The sequence below is a fragment of the Lepus europaeus genome, chromosome 17 (assembly GCF_033115175.1).
Source record: "Lepus europaeus isolate LE1 chromosome 17, mLepTim1.pri, whole genome shotgun sequence".
NCBI classification, from domain to species: domain Eukaryota; kingdom Metazoa; phylum Chordata; class Mammalia; order Lagomorpha; family Leporidae; genus Lepus; species Lepus europaeus.
In genome coordinates, this window is record NC_084843.1 from 58,887,390 (window position 1) to 58,904,721 (window position 17,332).

Consider the following 17,332-nt stretch of genomic DNA (forward strand, 5'->3'; position numbering starts at 1 on the left):
AAGCCCATAGACATTCTATATTGAAAAGTTTTTCGGTTGTGATTAAGAAATATACCTAAAGTAAAATATGTCATCTAAATCATTTTTATCAGTTTTTTTTTTTAATTTTATTTCTTTATTTAAAGGGCAGAGTGGCTATGAGAGGGGGGTGGAGAGAGAGAGATCATCCATCAACTGGTTCACTCCCCAAATGCCCACAATAGCTGGTGCTGGGCTAGGCTGAAGCTAAGAGCCAGGGTTTCCTACATGGGTGGCAGGAGCCCAAGTACTTGGGCCTTCCGCTGTCTTCCCAGCTGTATCAGCAGGGAGCTGGATTGGAAGCAGGGGTGGATCGCGACCCCAGGCTCTGTGCTGTGGGATGTAGGCATCCCCAGTGGCAGCTTAACCCTCTGCGCCACAGCGCCGCCCTGCAGGCCGTTTCTGGGCGTGCGGTTCAGCGGCACGTTCGCCTTGCTGCACAGTCACCGCTGCTGCTGTTCCCAGGATAGCATCGTATCTTTAAAAATAGCCTTGATGGCATAGGTCTGACTTCAGAAGTGATACAGACTCCTTGTGGAAACTTTAGAGAGTTACAAGGAGAACAGAAGCCATTCTGAATCCCGCCCCTTGTTAAGGTTTTGGGGGCTGGTCTGTGTCTCTCACAGGCAGCCTTCCATCCTTACAGCTGAGTGCAGGCCGAGACAGTTCTGTGTCTCAGCGAGCCCTGGCCACTAAAAGAACATCCTGAGTTATGGAGGGGCTTGGGGGGGAGAGACCAAGTGAAAATGAAAAACAAATGCACTGATGTTTTGAGCCCTTTGGATGGACTCGTTTGCTTCCAGACGCTGCTGTGAGCCCTCCTCTCTGCCCAGGCCAAGTAACCACTCACAGGTCGTAGGGGAGCTCACCGACTCTTGTTTTCCGATCTGACTTGCACACGCTGCTTTGAGCACTACGCCCCACCATCATCTCCTTGTTGTGTGGAAGACAAGATCTTTTAGGGCCTTGGATTTTCTTTTTGATCGATACTCACATAATCATGAAAATCCTCTCTTATGTGTGCCTGTGGCTGAGTCCCTTTTGCCTTGTCTGCATTTGCTAGCTCTTCTTCAGTGGGTATATTAAAAACACAAGCGAGCGTAGACAGTGGCATCCGAGTGCAGAGAAGAGGGGGCCCACAGGACACCCCAGAGGGTTTTCTCCAGCTGTCGTGCTGTGTCCCCCCTGCCCAGGTATTCCCGGCGTTTCCACAAGACCCTGAGGCGCCTGGTGCCTGACTCCGACGTGCGCTTCCTGCTGTCGGAGAGTGGCAGCGGCAAGGGGGCCGCCATGGTGACGGCGGTGGCCTACCGCCTGGCTGAGCAGCACCGGCAGATAGAGGAGACCCTGGCCCACTTCCGCCTCACCAAGGAGATGCTGCTGGAGGTGAAGAAGAGGATGCGGACCGAGATGGAGGCGGGGCTGAGGAGGCAGACGAACGACAAGGCCGTGGTCAAGATGCTGCCCTCCTTCGTCCGTAGCACCCCCGATGGCACCGGTGAGGCCCTGGCGGGGTGGGGGTGGGGCTGGGCCAGTCCCAGGGCCGCGAGCAAGAGCTGCAACCCCCTCGGACCTCTATTTCCCATTTTGGCCACTGACTTGTGTGTACCGGCTCAGGGCTGTCAGCGTTTCTCTGGCCACCCCTCCCACCCTGGTGCTATCTCAGAAGCCTTGGCCCTGCCTGTGGAGTTGAAGGTGCAAGTGAGGCCGGGGACTGGCTCTGCTGTGGCTCAGGAGAGAGTCAAGGCCGGGCTGGAGCCCAGGGGAGGAGGAGCGGGCCGCCTTCTTTGGTGGGAGGGACTGCATAGTCACATTGCAGAGGAAGGCACTTTTGCACGCACTCCGCACGTTGGCATACATTATTTTTGCTGAGGTTCCTTAAAATCCGGCATCGCTGTTAGGCTTTTTGGCAACCCTGTAGCTGGTGACAGGTGTTTCAGGTGCTGGCCTTCTGCCCTTCCGCGTGGCTCAGAGTTTGTGGTGGTGGGGAATGAGCACCCACTCCTCTGCGTAGGAGGGAGGACTTCCTGCGGCCTCTTTGACTCACTTGACTCACTGTGGGCATTCCCTGATGGAAGGCTGCAGAGCTGGGCTCCCTGGCTGCCCAGGGCACAGAACTCTGGTCCCTGATGGAAGGCTGCAGAGCTGGGCTCCCTGGCTGCCCAGGGCACAGAACTCTGGTCCCTGATGGAAGGCTGCAGAGCTGGGGTCCCCAGCTGCCCAGGGCACAGAACTCTGGTCCCTGATGGAAGGCTGCAGAGCTGGGGTCCCCAGCTGCCCAGGGCACAGAACTCTGGTCCCTGATGGAAGGCAGCAGAGCTGGGCTCCCTGGCTGCCCAGGGCACAGAACGCTGTTTCTGTCCTTCGCTGCCACAGAGAATGGTGACTTCTTGGCCCTGGATCTCGGAGGAACGAACTTCCGCGTCCTGCTGGTGAAAATCCGTAGCGGGAAGAAACGCACGGTGGAGATGCACAACAAGATCTATGCCATCCCTCTGGAGATCATGCAGGGCACCGGGGAAGAGGTGAGGCCCGTGTGCAGCCCACACAGGGACAGTGGCATTGGTGGTCCTGCGGCGTCCCCAGCTGGGCCCTGTAGTCCCCTCAACCATGCCTGGCCTGCTGCTCTGGTGGCTGGAAGGAAAGGGGAGCTGCTGTGTATGTCAGGATGTACATGTGTGTCAGGGTGTGTGTCAATGTATGTGTGTGTCAGAGTGTGTGTCAGGGTGTGCGTGTGTGTTAGGGTCTGTGTGTGTCAATGTACGTATGTGTCAGGGTATGTATGTCAGGGTATGTCAGGGGGTGTGTGTGTGCCTGGACATGCACGCTGAAGGTCTTAAGAGCAGAGCTGACACGCGTGTGCCTCCTGCCTGCAGCTGTTCGACCACATCGTCTCCTGCATCTCCGACTTCCTGGACTACATGGGCATCAAGGGCCCGCGGATGCCGCTGGGCTTCACGTTCTCCTTCCCCTGCAAGCAGACGAGTCTGGACGCGGTGAGTGTGGGCAGGGCCGCCTCCAGCCTGGCCGTCATCCCTGGGTGCCTGGGCCTGTCTCACACGTCCAGGGGTTCGTGGGCTCTGTTGGCACCTGGACATCCTTCGGGGGCCTCCCCTTGAAAACCAGCCTTTCCCTCGGCCTCCCGTTCCTTGGACATGGTCCTGATTATGACTTTCCCCATGGTTCCTGGTGACTGTTGCCAGGCAGGCACCTGTTGCCCGCACACCCCAGCACAGCGTCCTGTCAGAGGACAGCCTGGGGAGCTCCTGTTCAGTCAGCACTGTGAAAGTTCCAAGATCAGGGCCTGAGTTCTGCTTGGTGCTGAGCTCTGGGCACAGAACCAGGGGCCACAGGGTCTGTCTTTAGGGGTCCCCCAGCCCTGGGGAGGAGGGTCAAGTCCTTGTCCTAGCTGGATAGGGCTTGGGTGTGGTCCTCGGAGGGCACCCATTATGCCATCACCCAGGCAAGACGGGGCAGGAGCAAGCCTGTTGAAGAGCTGCAGGTAGCGCCGTCTGTCACGGGTGGAGGCCCTGGACGCAGTGTCCACTCACAGGGCCTGAGGCCAGGGTTGAAGGTGGGGTAGGCAGCACTGGGAGAGCCAGGTAAGGTCCCTGCCTGACTTGAGATGGTTTCCTTCTATTTATTTATTTAGCTGTTTGAGAGGTAGAGTTCCAGAGAGAGGGAGAAACAGAGTCTTCCATCCGCTGGTTCACTCCCCAAATGGCCACAATGGCCAGAGCTGTGTCAAGCCAGGAACCAGGAGCTGCTTCTGCGTCTCCCACGCGGGTGCAGGGGCTCAAAGACTTGGGCCATCTTCCACTGCTTTCCCAAGCCATAGCAGAGAGCTGGATTGGAAGTGGAGCAGCCGGGACTCGAACTGGTGCCCATAAGGGATGCCGGTGCTACAGGCAGTGGTTTACCTGCTACACCACAGCGCCGGCCCCCAGAAATCTGGTGATTTTTTTAAACAGCAGTGCTTACACCGTTGCCTTGCCTCTGTCACAGAGAGAACCTCCATGGCATTCCCCGCAGGTGTGTAGCTTCGTTGTGGTGAAACCTGCCGTGTCCCATGGGCAGTGACGCCAGTGCTGCTGGATCCTTGCTTCCCTACTAGTTAGGTTGTCAACAAGCTGTGCTGTAGGGGACCTCTTGGCAGGGCCAGACTGAGAATCAAGAGATCTGGGTTCTTGTCCAGCATTGCCATTTTCTGAGAGCCTTTTGCCGTGTGTGCCTCAGTTTCTCCGTCTGTGAAGTGGGGTTATAAGCCAGAGCACTGTGAGGACAGAAGGAGGGGGGCTGGCCTGCCGCGCTCCCCGTGATGTATTGGTTTGAGCCTTGTCTTCTTCAGAGTCCCCGGCAGGTGTAGCCTCAGGAGGGAGGGTGTGAACTCCACATCAGTCACACGGGCCTTCCCCGGCGTCTTCCGTGTTTCAGGGCATCTTGGTCACCTGGACCAAAGGCTTCAAGGCGACTGACTGCGTGGGCCATGACGTAGCCACTTTACTGAGAGACGCCATCAAAAGGAGAGAGGTAACTGTTGCAAGAGCGCTGCAAGAAATCTCTGTGGAATTCCAGCAGTCCAGGAGCGCGTGACCTGGGGAGTCAAAGCGCCTCGCTTCCCCACCTGACTGCCCGCAGTAAAACCAGGGCGCGAAACCTCACGAGACCATCACAGGAGGATTCCCTTCTAGTAACAAGACAGCCGGGCACAGCCTGGCACGGGGAGTCCTGCCCAGGATGGCTTCACGCAGGTTTCCCACACAGCCGTGGGGGGTTTAGACGAGAGGCACCCCGCCCACGATGGCCATCAGATGGCCATCAGTCGCCCCTGCTTCCTGACCACATCCCACCTGGATCCAAGCCCCGGGCCTCCCCATTGCTGGGGTAGCAGAGTGGACAAGCAGGGGAGGGGGGTGGGGGTGCGGAGCTGGCCCTTCTCTAAAGCCACGCCCCTTTTTCTTCAAAGGAATTTGACCTGGATGTGGTGGCCATGGTCAATGACACAGTGGGCACCATGATGACCTGTGCCTACGAGGAGCCCACCTGCGAGGTTGGACTTATTGTAGGTGAGTGTTCTAGCGAGCAGAAAAGGGCTGGTGTGGCCCTGGACACCATGGCCCTGGGGCTGTTTGTTGTGCCTTCAGCAGCCACTGACGCGGGTTCTGCAGGTTGCTCCCTTTTATTCTGCACACGTCGGGGGTCTAGGTTCAGTAGCATGTAATCCCTGATGCGCACTGACTGGGGCGGGGAGAAACCTGTCCGTCCCGTGGTCCTGCCCCAGGGGAAGCGCCCAATCCTGGCCGCCATCTGCAGACTCTGCCTGCACAGGGAGGTGTGTGTGTCTCCCCCTCCCTGCCCTGGCCCCGCCCGGCCCCGCCGCATGAGCCATTTGCTGAGTGTCTAGAGGTTGGGTAAGGCCCCAGCAGGCTGCCGCACCGGTGCGGGAAGACCTTCTCCTTTGTTGTTGAGCCACTGTGGCTTCTGCAGAAATTCAAAGCACGAGGGAGCAGGTGGCCAGTTCTGGGGCTTTGCCTCTCCCTCCGCTGGGCTCCCTCCCTGCTGCTCTGGGCTTGGGTGTGAAATGCAAGGCAGAGTGACACAGCACATTCCCCGCTGCAGGCCAGGACTCACCTTCTGCCTTCGAGGTCAGGCCCGCAGATGTTCCTGGCACCAGACTCTGGCCACGTTCAAAGCCATTGTCTCCTTCCCTCCATCCGTGGGTCTGTTTGCTGGGAACTCCCTTGGGTGACAAGTGGGGATTATGTGACTTGGCTTGGCAGGTTCCTCCCCCGCCTCTATTCCTGGGGTTCCTCTTCCCTCGGTTTCAAACCCTGGGTGAAAGGGAGCTGGGTTGCAGAAAACAGAACGCATCCAGGCACGTACTCAGTCTGTGGGTTCCACTTTTTTCTTCCAAGGCAATGAAGGTGCCAGTGCCAGGGGGTCTGTCCTTGAGTCACTCCTTGATGCTGAACTTGTGCCTACATCCCAGGCAGGAGGGGTCGATGCTCCAGGGCCACTGTTATCACTGGGCCAGCCCCGCCCCAGGCTCCCTGACCCAGATCTGGATCTTAACCAGAGCCCCTGGGGGTTCAGATGCGTACTGAAGTGTCTGGGAAGGACTGCTTGGTTTGGTTAGTTGGCTGGTTTTTAAATGTTTAGTCCATTCAATAAGAGAAGCCCCGGTTGCTCCTCTTCCAGTCCAGCTCTCTGCTGTGGCCCGGGAAGGCAGTGGAGGATGGCCCAAGTGCTTGGGCCCTGCACCCACATGGGAGACCAGGAGGAAGCACCTGGCTCCTGGCATCAGATCGGCGCAGTGCTTCGGCCGTGGCGGCCATTTGGGGGGTGAACCAACAGAAGGAAGACCTTTCTCTCTGTCTCTCTCTCACTGTCTAACTCTGCCTGTCAAAAATTAAAAAAAAAAAAAGAGAAGCCCACTGACTGCCCATTTACATGTCCTAGCAATTAAAACTGCGGCGAACACATCCTCTCAATTTCCTTTTTTTTTTTCTTTTCAAGATTTTTTTGTATTTATTTGAAAGGTAGAGTTACAGAGAGAGGGGGAGAGATCTTCTATCCTCTGGTTCACTCCCCAAATGGCCACAATGGCTGGGGCTGGGCCAGGCTGAAGACAGGAGTCTGTAACTCCATCCAGGTCTCCCACATGGGTGGCAGGGGACCAAGTATTTGGGGCCATCTTCCACTGCTTCCCAGGTGCATTAACAGGGCTCTGGATAGGAAGTGGAGCAATCAAGATTGGAGCCCGTGTCCCCCTGCAGTACAGCCCTGCTCCTCAGTTCCTTTACTTAGCTCCTCATGGACTGGAACGGCACAGTTTGTGGTCCCACCCCAGCCCTGTGGGGCCGCACTCTCAGGAACAGGCTCTAGGAGTTCAGGCATAGAAACCAGCGGCCTGTGGGCCCCTGGAAGCCATCTTCCAGATTGTGGGTACACCTGTACACCCAGATGAATGCACCTTTTTCCTAGGAGAATCATCAGCTCTTTTTTTTTTTTTTTTTTAAGGACTCATTTCTTTCTTTAGAGGCAGAGCTCCAGACATAGAGAGGGGTCTTCCATCCACTGGTTCACTCCCCAGATGGCCACAATGGCCGTAGCCGGGCTGATCTGAAGCCAAAAGCCAGCAGCATCTTCCAGGTCTCCCACATGGGTGCAGGGACCCAAGGACTTGTGCTATCTTCCACTGTTTTTCCAGGCACATTAGCAGGTAGCTGGATTATAAGTGGAGCAGCCAGGACTCGAACTCATGCCTATATATATATATATTTATTTAAGTGCAAGTGTAAGTTTGTGTGTGTTTTTTTCAGTTTTCATTTATTTGAAAATGCAGAGCTGAACAAACTCCATTGGTTCACTCCCTAAATGCCTGCAACAGCTGGGGCTGGACTAGGCCAAAGTTGGGAGCGAAGAACTTAGTCCAACTCTCCCACCTGGTTGGCAGGGACCCAAGAACTTGAGCTGTTACCTGCTGCCGCCTAAAGTGTTCAGTAGCAGGAAGGTGGAATCAGGAGTGGAGTCAGGACTCGAACCCAGGCACTCCAGTGTGGGAAGGAAGTGTCTCAAGCAGTGCCCTCACCGCTGTACCAAATGCCTGCCCGAGTGTTTGTGTATGTGTGTGTTCACATATTTTTTCCTTGTCCGCGCATTGCCTAAACTTCTACCATTACAGATTTATGCCTGTGTCCTAAGACCATCTATTAACATAAGTATAGCCCTGCCTGCATGGATAAACATGGAAGGCCGTTGGTGTGAAGCGAGTTAATCAGACGCTCTCTGGGTGGCTTAACTCACACTCTCTGTTTATATTTCAAATTTTTCTCCTGGAGGACACGGGGGAAGCAAAGCTGCCGCTGTGTTCATCTCCAAGGCATGCCCCTTATCTGCGGAACGCCGGCCCCGTGCCTGGTGTCAGGGCCGTTCGCGCACACGCCCCCGTTTGTGTCGCAGGGACGGGCTGCAATGCCTGCTACATGGAGGAGATGCGGAACGTGGAGATGCTGGAGGGGAACGAGGGGCAGATGTGCATCAACATGGAGTGGGGCGCCTTCGGCGACAACGGCTGTCTGGATGACATCAGAACCATCTACGACCAACTGGTGGACGAATATTCTCTAAACGCTGGGAAGCAGAGGTAATTGTGCTTGGGGGGCGGGGGACACCCGAGGGTCAGGACCTCGAGGACGCTCGGCTGCCTTCTGCCTCTTGCCATGGGAAAGGTTTAGGAGGAGTGAGGTCCCGGCAGAGACCTGGAGACTGACCCCTGTGGCTCACTCCTGACCTTGGCTTTTGGTCCAAGGACAGCAGAGGGCTGGGCCCCCAGAATGGTACAGGATGGCCCAGAGGACGGACAGCCAGGCCGAGCCTCCCCATCCAAATGGCATGGGGGTGGGGCCACAGGTAGGGGCAGCAGAGCCCTCCCTCCCCATTCTTCCTTGCCTCTGTGAGCCTCCAGCCCCACCTAGTGTCTACTAGGGCTTTGCCACTCAGTTCCCAGGGACCTTGTTTGAAACGAGTGTCCACGCTCCCGTGAGATGGGACAAAAGAGCCTGTGTCTCCAGAGGCAGAAGGCAGGGCTAGTTCAGCACCTCCCAACACGGGTGGGTCCCCAGCCTTTCCCAAGGCACCACCTTGTCCCATTATGTCCGTTAATGAGGGAGGAAGAGAGGAGCGAAGCTCGCCATAGACAGATGGTGGTTACCGCACCCCATGCCGGGCGGCGTTCATCCTCGCTAGCTGACACCGGTGCCTACCGAAGGCTCTCAGCTGAGCCCCTCTGTTGGAGAGGAAGACGGGCAGGTGCTGGAGGAGGCGGAGACCTGCCAGCACCCACCTGAGATGGTCTCCGAAGGGCTGGGGGTGGGGCGTGTAAGAAGACCCCTTCCCCACCCTCTGCTAGTTCACGCTTTCCACTGCATGTGCCGGGGAAGCCCTTAACCCCTGTCGTTTGCTGACACCCTTAAGCGTGGGGAAGGCAGGCCCCGTCGTCCTCAGGAGTGTGTGCCCCAAATCCTCCGGCCTGCGTGGCCTTAGCACACGGCTGGGTGTGTCCCCCAGGACCTTGAGTGTCTTCACAGAACCCAGGGGCTTCCCATTGTTGCCCACTTGTCCCTTTGACACTCAGCCCACTCATCTGCTTATGCTGTCGCCAAGTATGGAGCCCTTGCCGGGGGGCCTGGTGCTGTGCTGGGCCCTGGGCACTCAGAGCTGAGCCAGACACGCGTTCCCTGTCTTTGTAGGGCTGTCACTGCTGTGGTGACAGGAGGCAGTGAGGCCCTGATTGTCGTGAAGCTGAAGGGCAAGGTGTGTGTGTATGTGCGTGCGTGTGTGTTTGTGTGTGTGTGCTGTATTGTGCCAATGCCCGTGAGGGGCCGACCGAGGGCTGGCGGTGGCCCAGTGGCTTCGCCTGGATGCCCAGCCCGCCTCCTGTCTCAGGTACGAGAAGATGATCAGCGGCATGTACCTGGGGGAGATCGTCCGTAACATCCTCATCGACTTCACCAAGAAGGGCTTCCTCTTCCGCGGGCAGGTCTCCGAGCCGCTCAAGACGAGGGGCATCTTTGAGACAAAGTTCCTCTCTCAGATCGAGAGGTGAGTGGCAGGGACTCACCCGCCGCACCCACACTGATAGCTGGGGCTGGCTGCCAGGCTGTGCGGGGCAGGGGGTCTCCGGGGGTGGCCCTGGGTGGGAAGTGTTTTTTCCACGGCAGTGGCCGGCCCTGAGAGTTTGCTTACTGAGGCCAAATCCTTTCACTGTAAATGCCTTGGCTTTTGTGCATCTTTTCTGCTGGGCAGTCATTATTCCTGGGTTGATCGATGCAGCATAGGACAGGTAGAGTGCAGATCCCTGAAGGGGTGTGGAGCAAAAACCTTGGGCCCAGTTGCCCTCAGTGCAGCCTGTGCGGCATCCATGGGCCACCCCTCAGTCCCCTGCCTCCTGGCAAAGCCGATTCTGTCTTTGTCCCATGGCGTGAACATTTCATCCCCGCCTTTGCTGTTGGAAAGCATAAGTGTTTGTGCGGATGCCACCTTAGTCTTAGAATGATCTTCAGGAACCAGGGGTGGCTCTGCACAGTCATCTAACGAAGCCTGCACATTGCTTTTGCCCAGACAAGGCCATTGGCAAGTGCATAGCTCAGTGGCATTATGTGCCTTTTTTTTTTTTTTTTAAAGATTTATTTGTTTATTTGAAAGGCAGAATTAGGGAGGAGAGAGAGAAATCTTCCATCCACTGGTTCACTCCCCAAATGGCCATAATGGCCGGGGGCTGGGCCAGGCCCAAGCCAGGAGCTGGTAACTCCATCTGGTCTCCCATGTGGGTGCAGAGCCCCAAGCACTTGGGACATCCTCTGCTGCTTTCCCTCTGCTGCATTAGAAGGGAGCTGGATCAGAAGTAGAATAGGCGAGATTTGAACTGGTGGTCATATGGGGTGCTGGCATTGCAGGTGGCAGCTTAACTCACTGCGCTGTAACACCTGCCCTGGCATCGAGTGTGTTCACATTGTTGTGCAACTGTCACCACCCTCCCTCTCCAGAACTTTTTCACCTTCTCAAATGGAAGCTCCGAGCTCATCAAACAATTCCCATTTCCCGCCTCCTCCCCTCCCCGGGCAGCCAGCGTTCTGCTCTGTGCTTCTATAAGTGCTGTAGGTACCTCGTAGGAGGAAGCACGTAGCATTTGTCCTTTGGTGTCTGGCATCTTTCTCTTAGCATAATGTCCACAGGTACATGGGGTCATAGCACCTGCAGTTTCCTCCCCTCGAGGTGACTGGTGTAGTGTCACCTGGATATCCACGCGTGGTTTCTCCACTCACCTGTGGCTGGTCACTTGGCTTGCTTCTGCCTTGTGGCTGTTGTGAATGCTGCTCCTGTGAACGTAGGTGTGCGGACAGCTGTTTGAGTCCCTGCTCTCCTTTGTTTTGTGTGTATATGCACCAGTGGGATTGCTGGGTCATATGGAAATCCCATCTTTGGTTTTCCAGGGAACACCTGCTGTTTCCACAGGAGCACTCTTTTACATTCCCCCAGCAGAGCATGAAGCTTCCTGTCTCTTCATTTTTTAAAAATTATTTATTTATTTGAGAGGCAGAGTTATAGAGAGAGGTAGAGACAGAGAGAGTGGTCTTCCATCCACTGGTTCACTCCCCAAATGGCCACAATGGCCAGAGCTGAGCCCATCTGAAGCTAGGAACTTCTTGGCGTCTCCCACGTGGGTGCAGGGGCCCAAGCACTTGGGCCATCTTCTACTGCTTTCCCAGGCCATAGCAGAGTTGGATCAGAAGTGGAGCCGCTGAGACACTAACCGGTGATCATACAGGCTGCTGGCACTGCAGGTGGAGGTTTAGCCTACTAAGCCACAGGATCAGCCTCTCTCCATATTCTTGACAATACTTTTATTTTCTGGGTTTGTTTCTTTTGATTATTATTATTATTATTATTTTGCCTTGTTTTGTTTTTAAAATTTATTATTTGAAGGGCTGCCGCTAGGGCATAGCAGTTAAAGCTGCAGCCTGTGATGTCAGCATCCCATATGGGGGCCAGTTTGAGTCCTGGCTACTCTACTTCCAATCCAGCTACCTTCTAATGGCCTGGGAAAGCAGTAGAAGGTGGTTCAAGTGCTTGGGTCTCTGCTACCCATATAGGAGACCCAAATGAAGCTCCTGGCTTCTTGCTTCAGCCTGGCTCAGCCCTGGCTGTTGTGGCCACTTGGGGAATGAACCAGCAAATGCAAAATCTCACACACTCTCTCTCCCCCTCTCTCTGTAACTCTTTCAAATAAATTAATCTTTAAAAAACTATTTATGTGAGAAACAGAGACAGAGACAGATCTGTCTGCTGGTGCACTTCCTATAAATACCTATAGTGACTACGCTGGGCTGGTGCCAGGAGCTACTCAACTCCTAGCTTCAGTTTCCTCATCTTGTTTTTTTTTTTTTTAAGTTTTCAGATTATCTTTTTTCTTAAAGATTTATTTATTTATTTAGAGGCAGAGTTACAGAGAGGCAGAGGCAGAGAGAGAGAGAGAGAGAGAGAGAGAGGTCTTCCATCTGCTAGTTCACTCCCCAAATGGCCACAACGGCGAGAGCTGGGCCGATCCAAAGCCAAAAGCCAAGAGCTTTTTCTGGATCTCCCACATGGGTGCAGGGGTCCAAGGACTTGGGCCATCTTCTGCTGCTTTCCCAGGCCATAGCAGAGAGCTAGACTGGAAGTGGAGCGGCCAGGACTTGAACCGGTGCCCATATGGGATGTCGGCACTGCAGGCAGCGGCTTTCCCCGCTACACCACAGCGCCAGTCCCCAGTTTCCTCCTCTTTAAAACGGGAATAATCCTCATCTTTGAGCATAAGCGTGTGCACTGGTTGGTTGAGGAATAAATGAGGTAGTGTACATGCTGGAAATCCTCAAAAAGGCAGACTGGTCTCAAGATCATCCATTGTCAGTCATTGTCCTCTCTTCTGATTTAATGCAAACAAGACAAAATCCCAGGAGAAAAAAAGGTCCTGGTACACGTTAGGGAGGCCATGCAGCCAGTGGACAAGTGAAAGGAGGGGCCGTCCTCACTAACAGAGCAGAGTGCCGGTCAGCCACCTCTCCATGAGGAGCAGTGTGGCCGCGGGAGGTGCAGGTGCCGCCTCCCGGGTAGCACTGGCACTGTGCATCCAGAGCCCCGTGCCTGAGAAGTGGACCCCCAGGAAACGATCCCAACTGTGTACAAAGACTTAGCAACAAGAAACTTCATCACACTAACTCTCTCTTAGTTATTGTTGCCACTTATTTGAAAAAGGGAGACAGAGACTCCACCTGCTGACTGGGGCTGGGCTGAAGCTGGGAGCCTGGAACTCCGTCTGGGTCTCCCAGGTGGGTGGCAGGAACCCAGGTCCTCCCAGGATGCCTGTTAGCGGGAAGCTGGAACTGGAACCCAGACGCTCTGATATCAGCCGCAGGGGTCCCGAGTGTTCTCTTAACCACTGAGCCAAACGTCCCTCCTCAGAATTAGTATTTTATAATAGAAAATTGCAAAAGACTGACATTTCTGCAGATTGCTGATTCGGTAATGCTGCGTGCCTGGAGTGCGATGCTGTGTCAGCACTCTACAGTCCTCAGAATGGCTCAGGTTTACAAAACAGGGAAAGGAAGGAAAACCACATGGGTGCAAAGGACGGTTCCGTGCTCAGCTCACAAGCGCAGCACCGTTGTCCAGGGACAGCTAAGGAAAATACATGGGAAGGAAATATACCGAGCATTTGTCGAGGTGTTGGAATAATGGATAGTTTTAATCTCCCAACTTTTATTTTTCTAGATTTGACAAAATTCAACAAAATCCTTGTGAGATTTTTTAAAAAGAATATTCTCTTTTTTTAAAGATTTATTTTTTATTTGCAAGGCAGAAGTAGAAAGAGATGTTTTATCTACTGGTTCACTCCCCAAATGGCCATAACAGCTGAGGCTGTGCCAGGCCAAAGCCAGGAGCCATTAACTTCTTCTGGGTCTCCCACATGGGTGCAGGGGCCCAGTGACTTGGGCCATCTTCTGCTGCTTTCCCAGGTGTGTTAGCAGGAAGCTAGGTTGAAAGTAGAACAGCCAGGACTCAAAATGGTGCTCATATGGGATGCTAGTGTCACAAGCGGTGGCTTAACCCACTGAGCCACAACGCCAGCCCCCTTTGAGATCGTCTTTTAAAAAAAAAAAAAAGTTATTTTTAAGGCCTACTGGTGGCTAAGTGCAGTGACTTGGGACAGTGCCGCTTCACCCAGTGCCTGGCTTCTGTCCCTCGCAGCGACCGGCTGGCGCTGCTCCAGGTGCGGGCCATCCTCCAGCAGCTGGGTCTGAACAGCACGTGTGACGACAGTATCCTCGTCAAGACGGTGTGCGGGGTGGTGTCCAGGAGGGCCGCGCAGCTGTGCGGCGCAGGCATGGCTGCGGTGGTGGACAAGATCCGCGAGAACAGAGGGCTGGACCATCTCAACGTGACCGTGGGCGTGGATGGGACGCTGTACAAGCTTCATCCACAGTGAGTGGGGCCTCCCCCAGGGCTGGGGTGGCAGGGAATGGGGCCAGCCTGGAGGCTGTGCGTGCAGGGCCTGCTCCGGGCGGATGAGCAGCTCCAGAGTATGACTGGGACTTGTGGGGGCGGAGTGGGGCTCAAGGTGTGGCTTTCCTTGGCCAGCACAAAGCCAGACCCTCAGGTGGGAGAGGAGGTAGGGGTGGGTGTGAGCGTGTGCTAGAAAGTGGAGAGGAAACTGAGAAAGGAGAGGGCCATTGTCTTGCTCACCTGCTAAAAGCTCAGTTTGTGGAGCCTTGGAAGGGCAAGAGCAGCTGTAGCTCTGGGCTTGGGGGCAGGGAGAGGCAGGGAGTGGCCTCCTCTTGGTCATATGTCTGACACCCATGCTGGAGGCGGGCATGAGACCCCGTCTGTAGACTTACAGAGAACAAGAGGAGGAGGAGGAAGGAGAGGTCTTCCATCTGCGGGTTCACCCTCAAAATGGCCACAGTGGCCAAGGCTGGGCCAGGCCAAAGCCAGGAACCAGAAGCTTCTGGATCTCCCACGTGGGTGCAGGGGTCCAAGCACTTGGCCCATCCTCCACTGCTTTCCCAGGTGCATTAGCAGGAAGCTGGATTGGAAGTAGAGCAGCTGGGACTCAAACTGGCACCCATATGGGCTGCTGGCATCACAGACGAGGGCTTAACCTTATGCCAAAGAGCTAGCCCCCTTTTTTCTTTTCTTTTTTTCTTTTTTTTTTTTTTTTTTTTTTGGGTAAAGATTTATTTATTTATTTATTTTTGTATCTGAAAGGCAGACTTAACAGAGAGAGAGGAGGAGAGAGCAAGCAGGCAGAGCATGGCATTGACGAGTAGAGTGACCCTAATGTTATTGTCTAAACTAGGCTGCTTTTGCCAGCTTCTTAGTTCCTAGTGACTACCCCGGGACCATCCTGGATAAACTGAGCCTTTGTGTCACCTCACATGTAGGCAGTGGCACCTGCTTACCTTGATGAAGCCACATGTCTGGCCACATCCTCACCCACGTCTACACCTGCAGAGCTGCCCCGTGGTCGCCTGGGCTGGGTCTGGCCCTGTCCACCTCAGCACACCGTGCAAGTGCCCAGAGTCGTCCTCGAGGGCAGACCGCCCTCCACTGGGGGCTGCTTGCTCCAGGCTGTGGGTGCTGGGTGCTGGACTGGGGTGGTGGTGAGCTGGGGTCCCAGCACTGCGGCTGGGGGTTGGTAATGTTTAGTCCACGGAGCCCCCGTGTCCTTCTGGGATTTCAGGTTCCCTGGAGCTCCAAGCTCTGGGGGTGAAGGTGGAGGTGTGTCTGTGTCACTCATGCCGTCGCCCCCCAGAAGCGATTTGGGTTGGGCCAGGGCTGTTGAACCCTCGTGGCTTCCGACCACCCTGCTCCAGTGCAGCCTCTGCCGCCTTGGTCGGGCACTTGAGCGTCTGCAGGGGAGCACAGTGGCTCTTGTCTTTCTTCCTGTCTCCACCGTCTCCTCTGTCTCTGTCTCTGTCTCTTAGCTTCTCCAGAATCATGCATCAGACCGTGAAGGAGCTGTCCCCAAAGTGTAACGTGTCCTTCCTCCTGTCCGAAGACGGTAGCGGTAAAGGCGCCGCGCTCATCACGGCTGTGGGCGTGAGGCTCCGAGGCGAACTGAGCAGCTAGGAGCCGGGGCCCCAGCCGCCATCCTTCCGGCACGTCTCTCTGCCAGCGCCGGTCCTGCTCCTCCCTGCGAGCCGTGCTGTGGCACGCGGCTGGAGCCCGCCGTCCCCGCCGTCCCCGCCGCAGGGAGGAAGACGAAACCCAACTAACGGCGTATAACCTAGGGTACAACGTAGAGTGTGTGCTGTTGATAACCTCTCTCACCTGGGTCCCTCCTCACCCACCCTGCCACTCTGCATGATCTGATTTCGACCTGGTCGTCCGTCCTCCACGTGTGAAGTGTAGTGGCATCCATTTCGACCGTGTGCATTTACCCAGCGGAGTTATCTATTGGCTCGAGATGAAAAAAATCACAGCACCGGGCAGCCCTCACAGGCCTCTGAAGCTCATCGTTGGGGTCCCCTCCCCCGTGTGAAATGTATTATCACCAGCAGACACTGCCGGGGCTCCACCTGCCGGGGCGCCGCCTGGAGGGTGAGGGGGGCCTCACGGTAGCCGCTGCCTCCTGTCCCGGCGCCACCCTCACGTGTCTGTGGACCCCGATCCTAGCCACACCGTGACAGTCTTGCATCCTGTTTGTCTTGTGGGGGGAGGGGGGCCGTCTGGGGGAGAATGTCTTGTCTGTATGTGGGTAAGAGGAGCCAGCCAGCCACCGTGCCGTCACTGGAATCTCCATCGCTTCTGTGAGCCGTGTTGTATGACCTAGTAAACTTTGTACCGATTCAAGGCCCTGCGTCCCGCGTCCCGCGTCCCACGCCTGGGGATGTCCCCAGACCAAATGCAGGAGAAAGGTTATGGTCTTCAGCCCCCGGCCTTGGGTGGGCACGAGGGCTTCGGTCCTCTCCCTGTGGAACGTCACAGAAGTAGCCTTTTGCCCTGTCTTCCTCCTCTGGTCCCAGGGTCCCACAGCCCCTTCCCCACCTCCTATCCGAAGGTGACAGTGTAAGGCCCTTATCCTCCGACTTGGCTCCCAGGAGCCATTCAGGGCAGCCCTGGTTCACACCCCCTTCCCCTGCCCCTGCCGTGTGCCCCCAGGAGGCCTCCTCTTCTATCCCCCTGTCTGCCAGAGGCCGCCTGCCCCACGTGGAGCCTCGGAGCAGCCCAGCTCTGTAGGGTCGCTGCACTCGCCCCCAGTCTGAACTTGACCCCGCCCATCCCTCGGGCACTAGCCCTTATCTGACCCTTCTCATCCTGTGGCTGCCATGTTGGAGTCTCCTGCCAGCCCTTTGCTGGGTCGCACCCCCATATGGCTCCAGGCGCCCTGTGATGTCCCGAGCCACGACTCCAGCTCTCCGTGGCTTCCCCAGGACTAACTGCCTGCTTGGTCGCTTGGTCTGGTGACATCAGACTCCCTTTATTTGGGGTTCCTGCAGTGCTGGTGTCTGGCACAGTGATCTGTGGGGAACATGGATAACGCAAAACATTGACGTGCACGTGAACGGGACACGGTTCTTCTGGGGGGAGGGGTGGAGCAGGAATCAGCGAGCGGGGAGGGCTGTGCCCTGGGCAGGGCTGGGGGTCGGGACACCTGCTGTTGGCTGCTGCACGGGTGAGGGTGGGAGCTGCGTGGCTGACTTGCAGGTGGCTTTCATGGGAGACGGCTGGCAAACTAGTCTCAAGAACCACGCTGCTGTTTAGTGAGCGCTGT

General features: G+C 55.9%; 1 protein-coding gene across 1 annotated transcript in view; it reads left to right on the forward strand.

Moving 5' to 3' along the window:
- Window positions 1-16,410, forward strand: part of HK1 (hexokinase 1) — a 60,984-nt gene extending 44,574 nt beyond the window's left edge. The window contains exons 10-18 of the mRNA XM_062215337.1: window positions 1,212-1,516; window positions 2,395-2,543; window positions 2,895-3,014; window positions 4,453-4,548; window positions 4,985-5,084; window positions 7,981-8,164; window positions 9,466-9,621; window positions 13,807-14,040; window positions 15,543-16,410. Of these exons, the coding sequence (XP_062071321.1) occupies window positions 1,212-1,516; window positions 2,395-2,543; window positions 2,895-3,014; window positions 4,453-4,548; window positions 4,985-5,084; window positions 7,981-8,164; window positions 9,466-9,621; window positions 13,807-14,040; window positions 15,543-15,687 (1,489 nt within the window). The 3' untranslated portion in view covers window positions 15,688-16,410. The remainder of the gene's footprint in view (window positions 1-1,211; window positions 1,517-2,394; window positions 2,544-2,894; window positions 3,015-4,452; window positions 4,549-4,984; window positions 5,085-7,980; window positions 8,165-9,465; window positions 9,622-13,806; window positions 14,041-15,542) is intronic.
- Window positions 16,411-17,332: the final 922 nt, after the last annotated feature.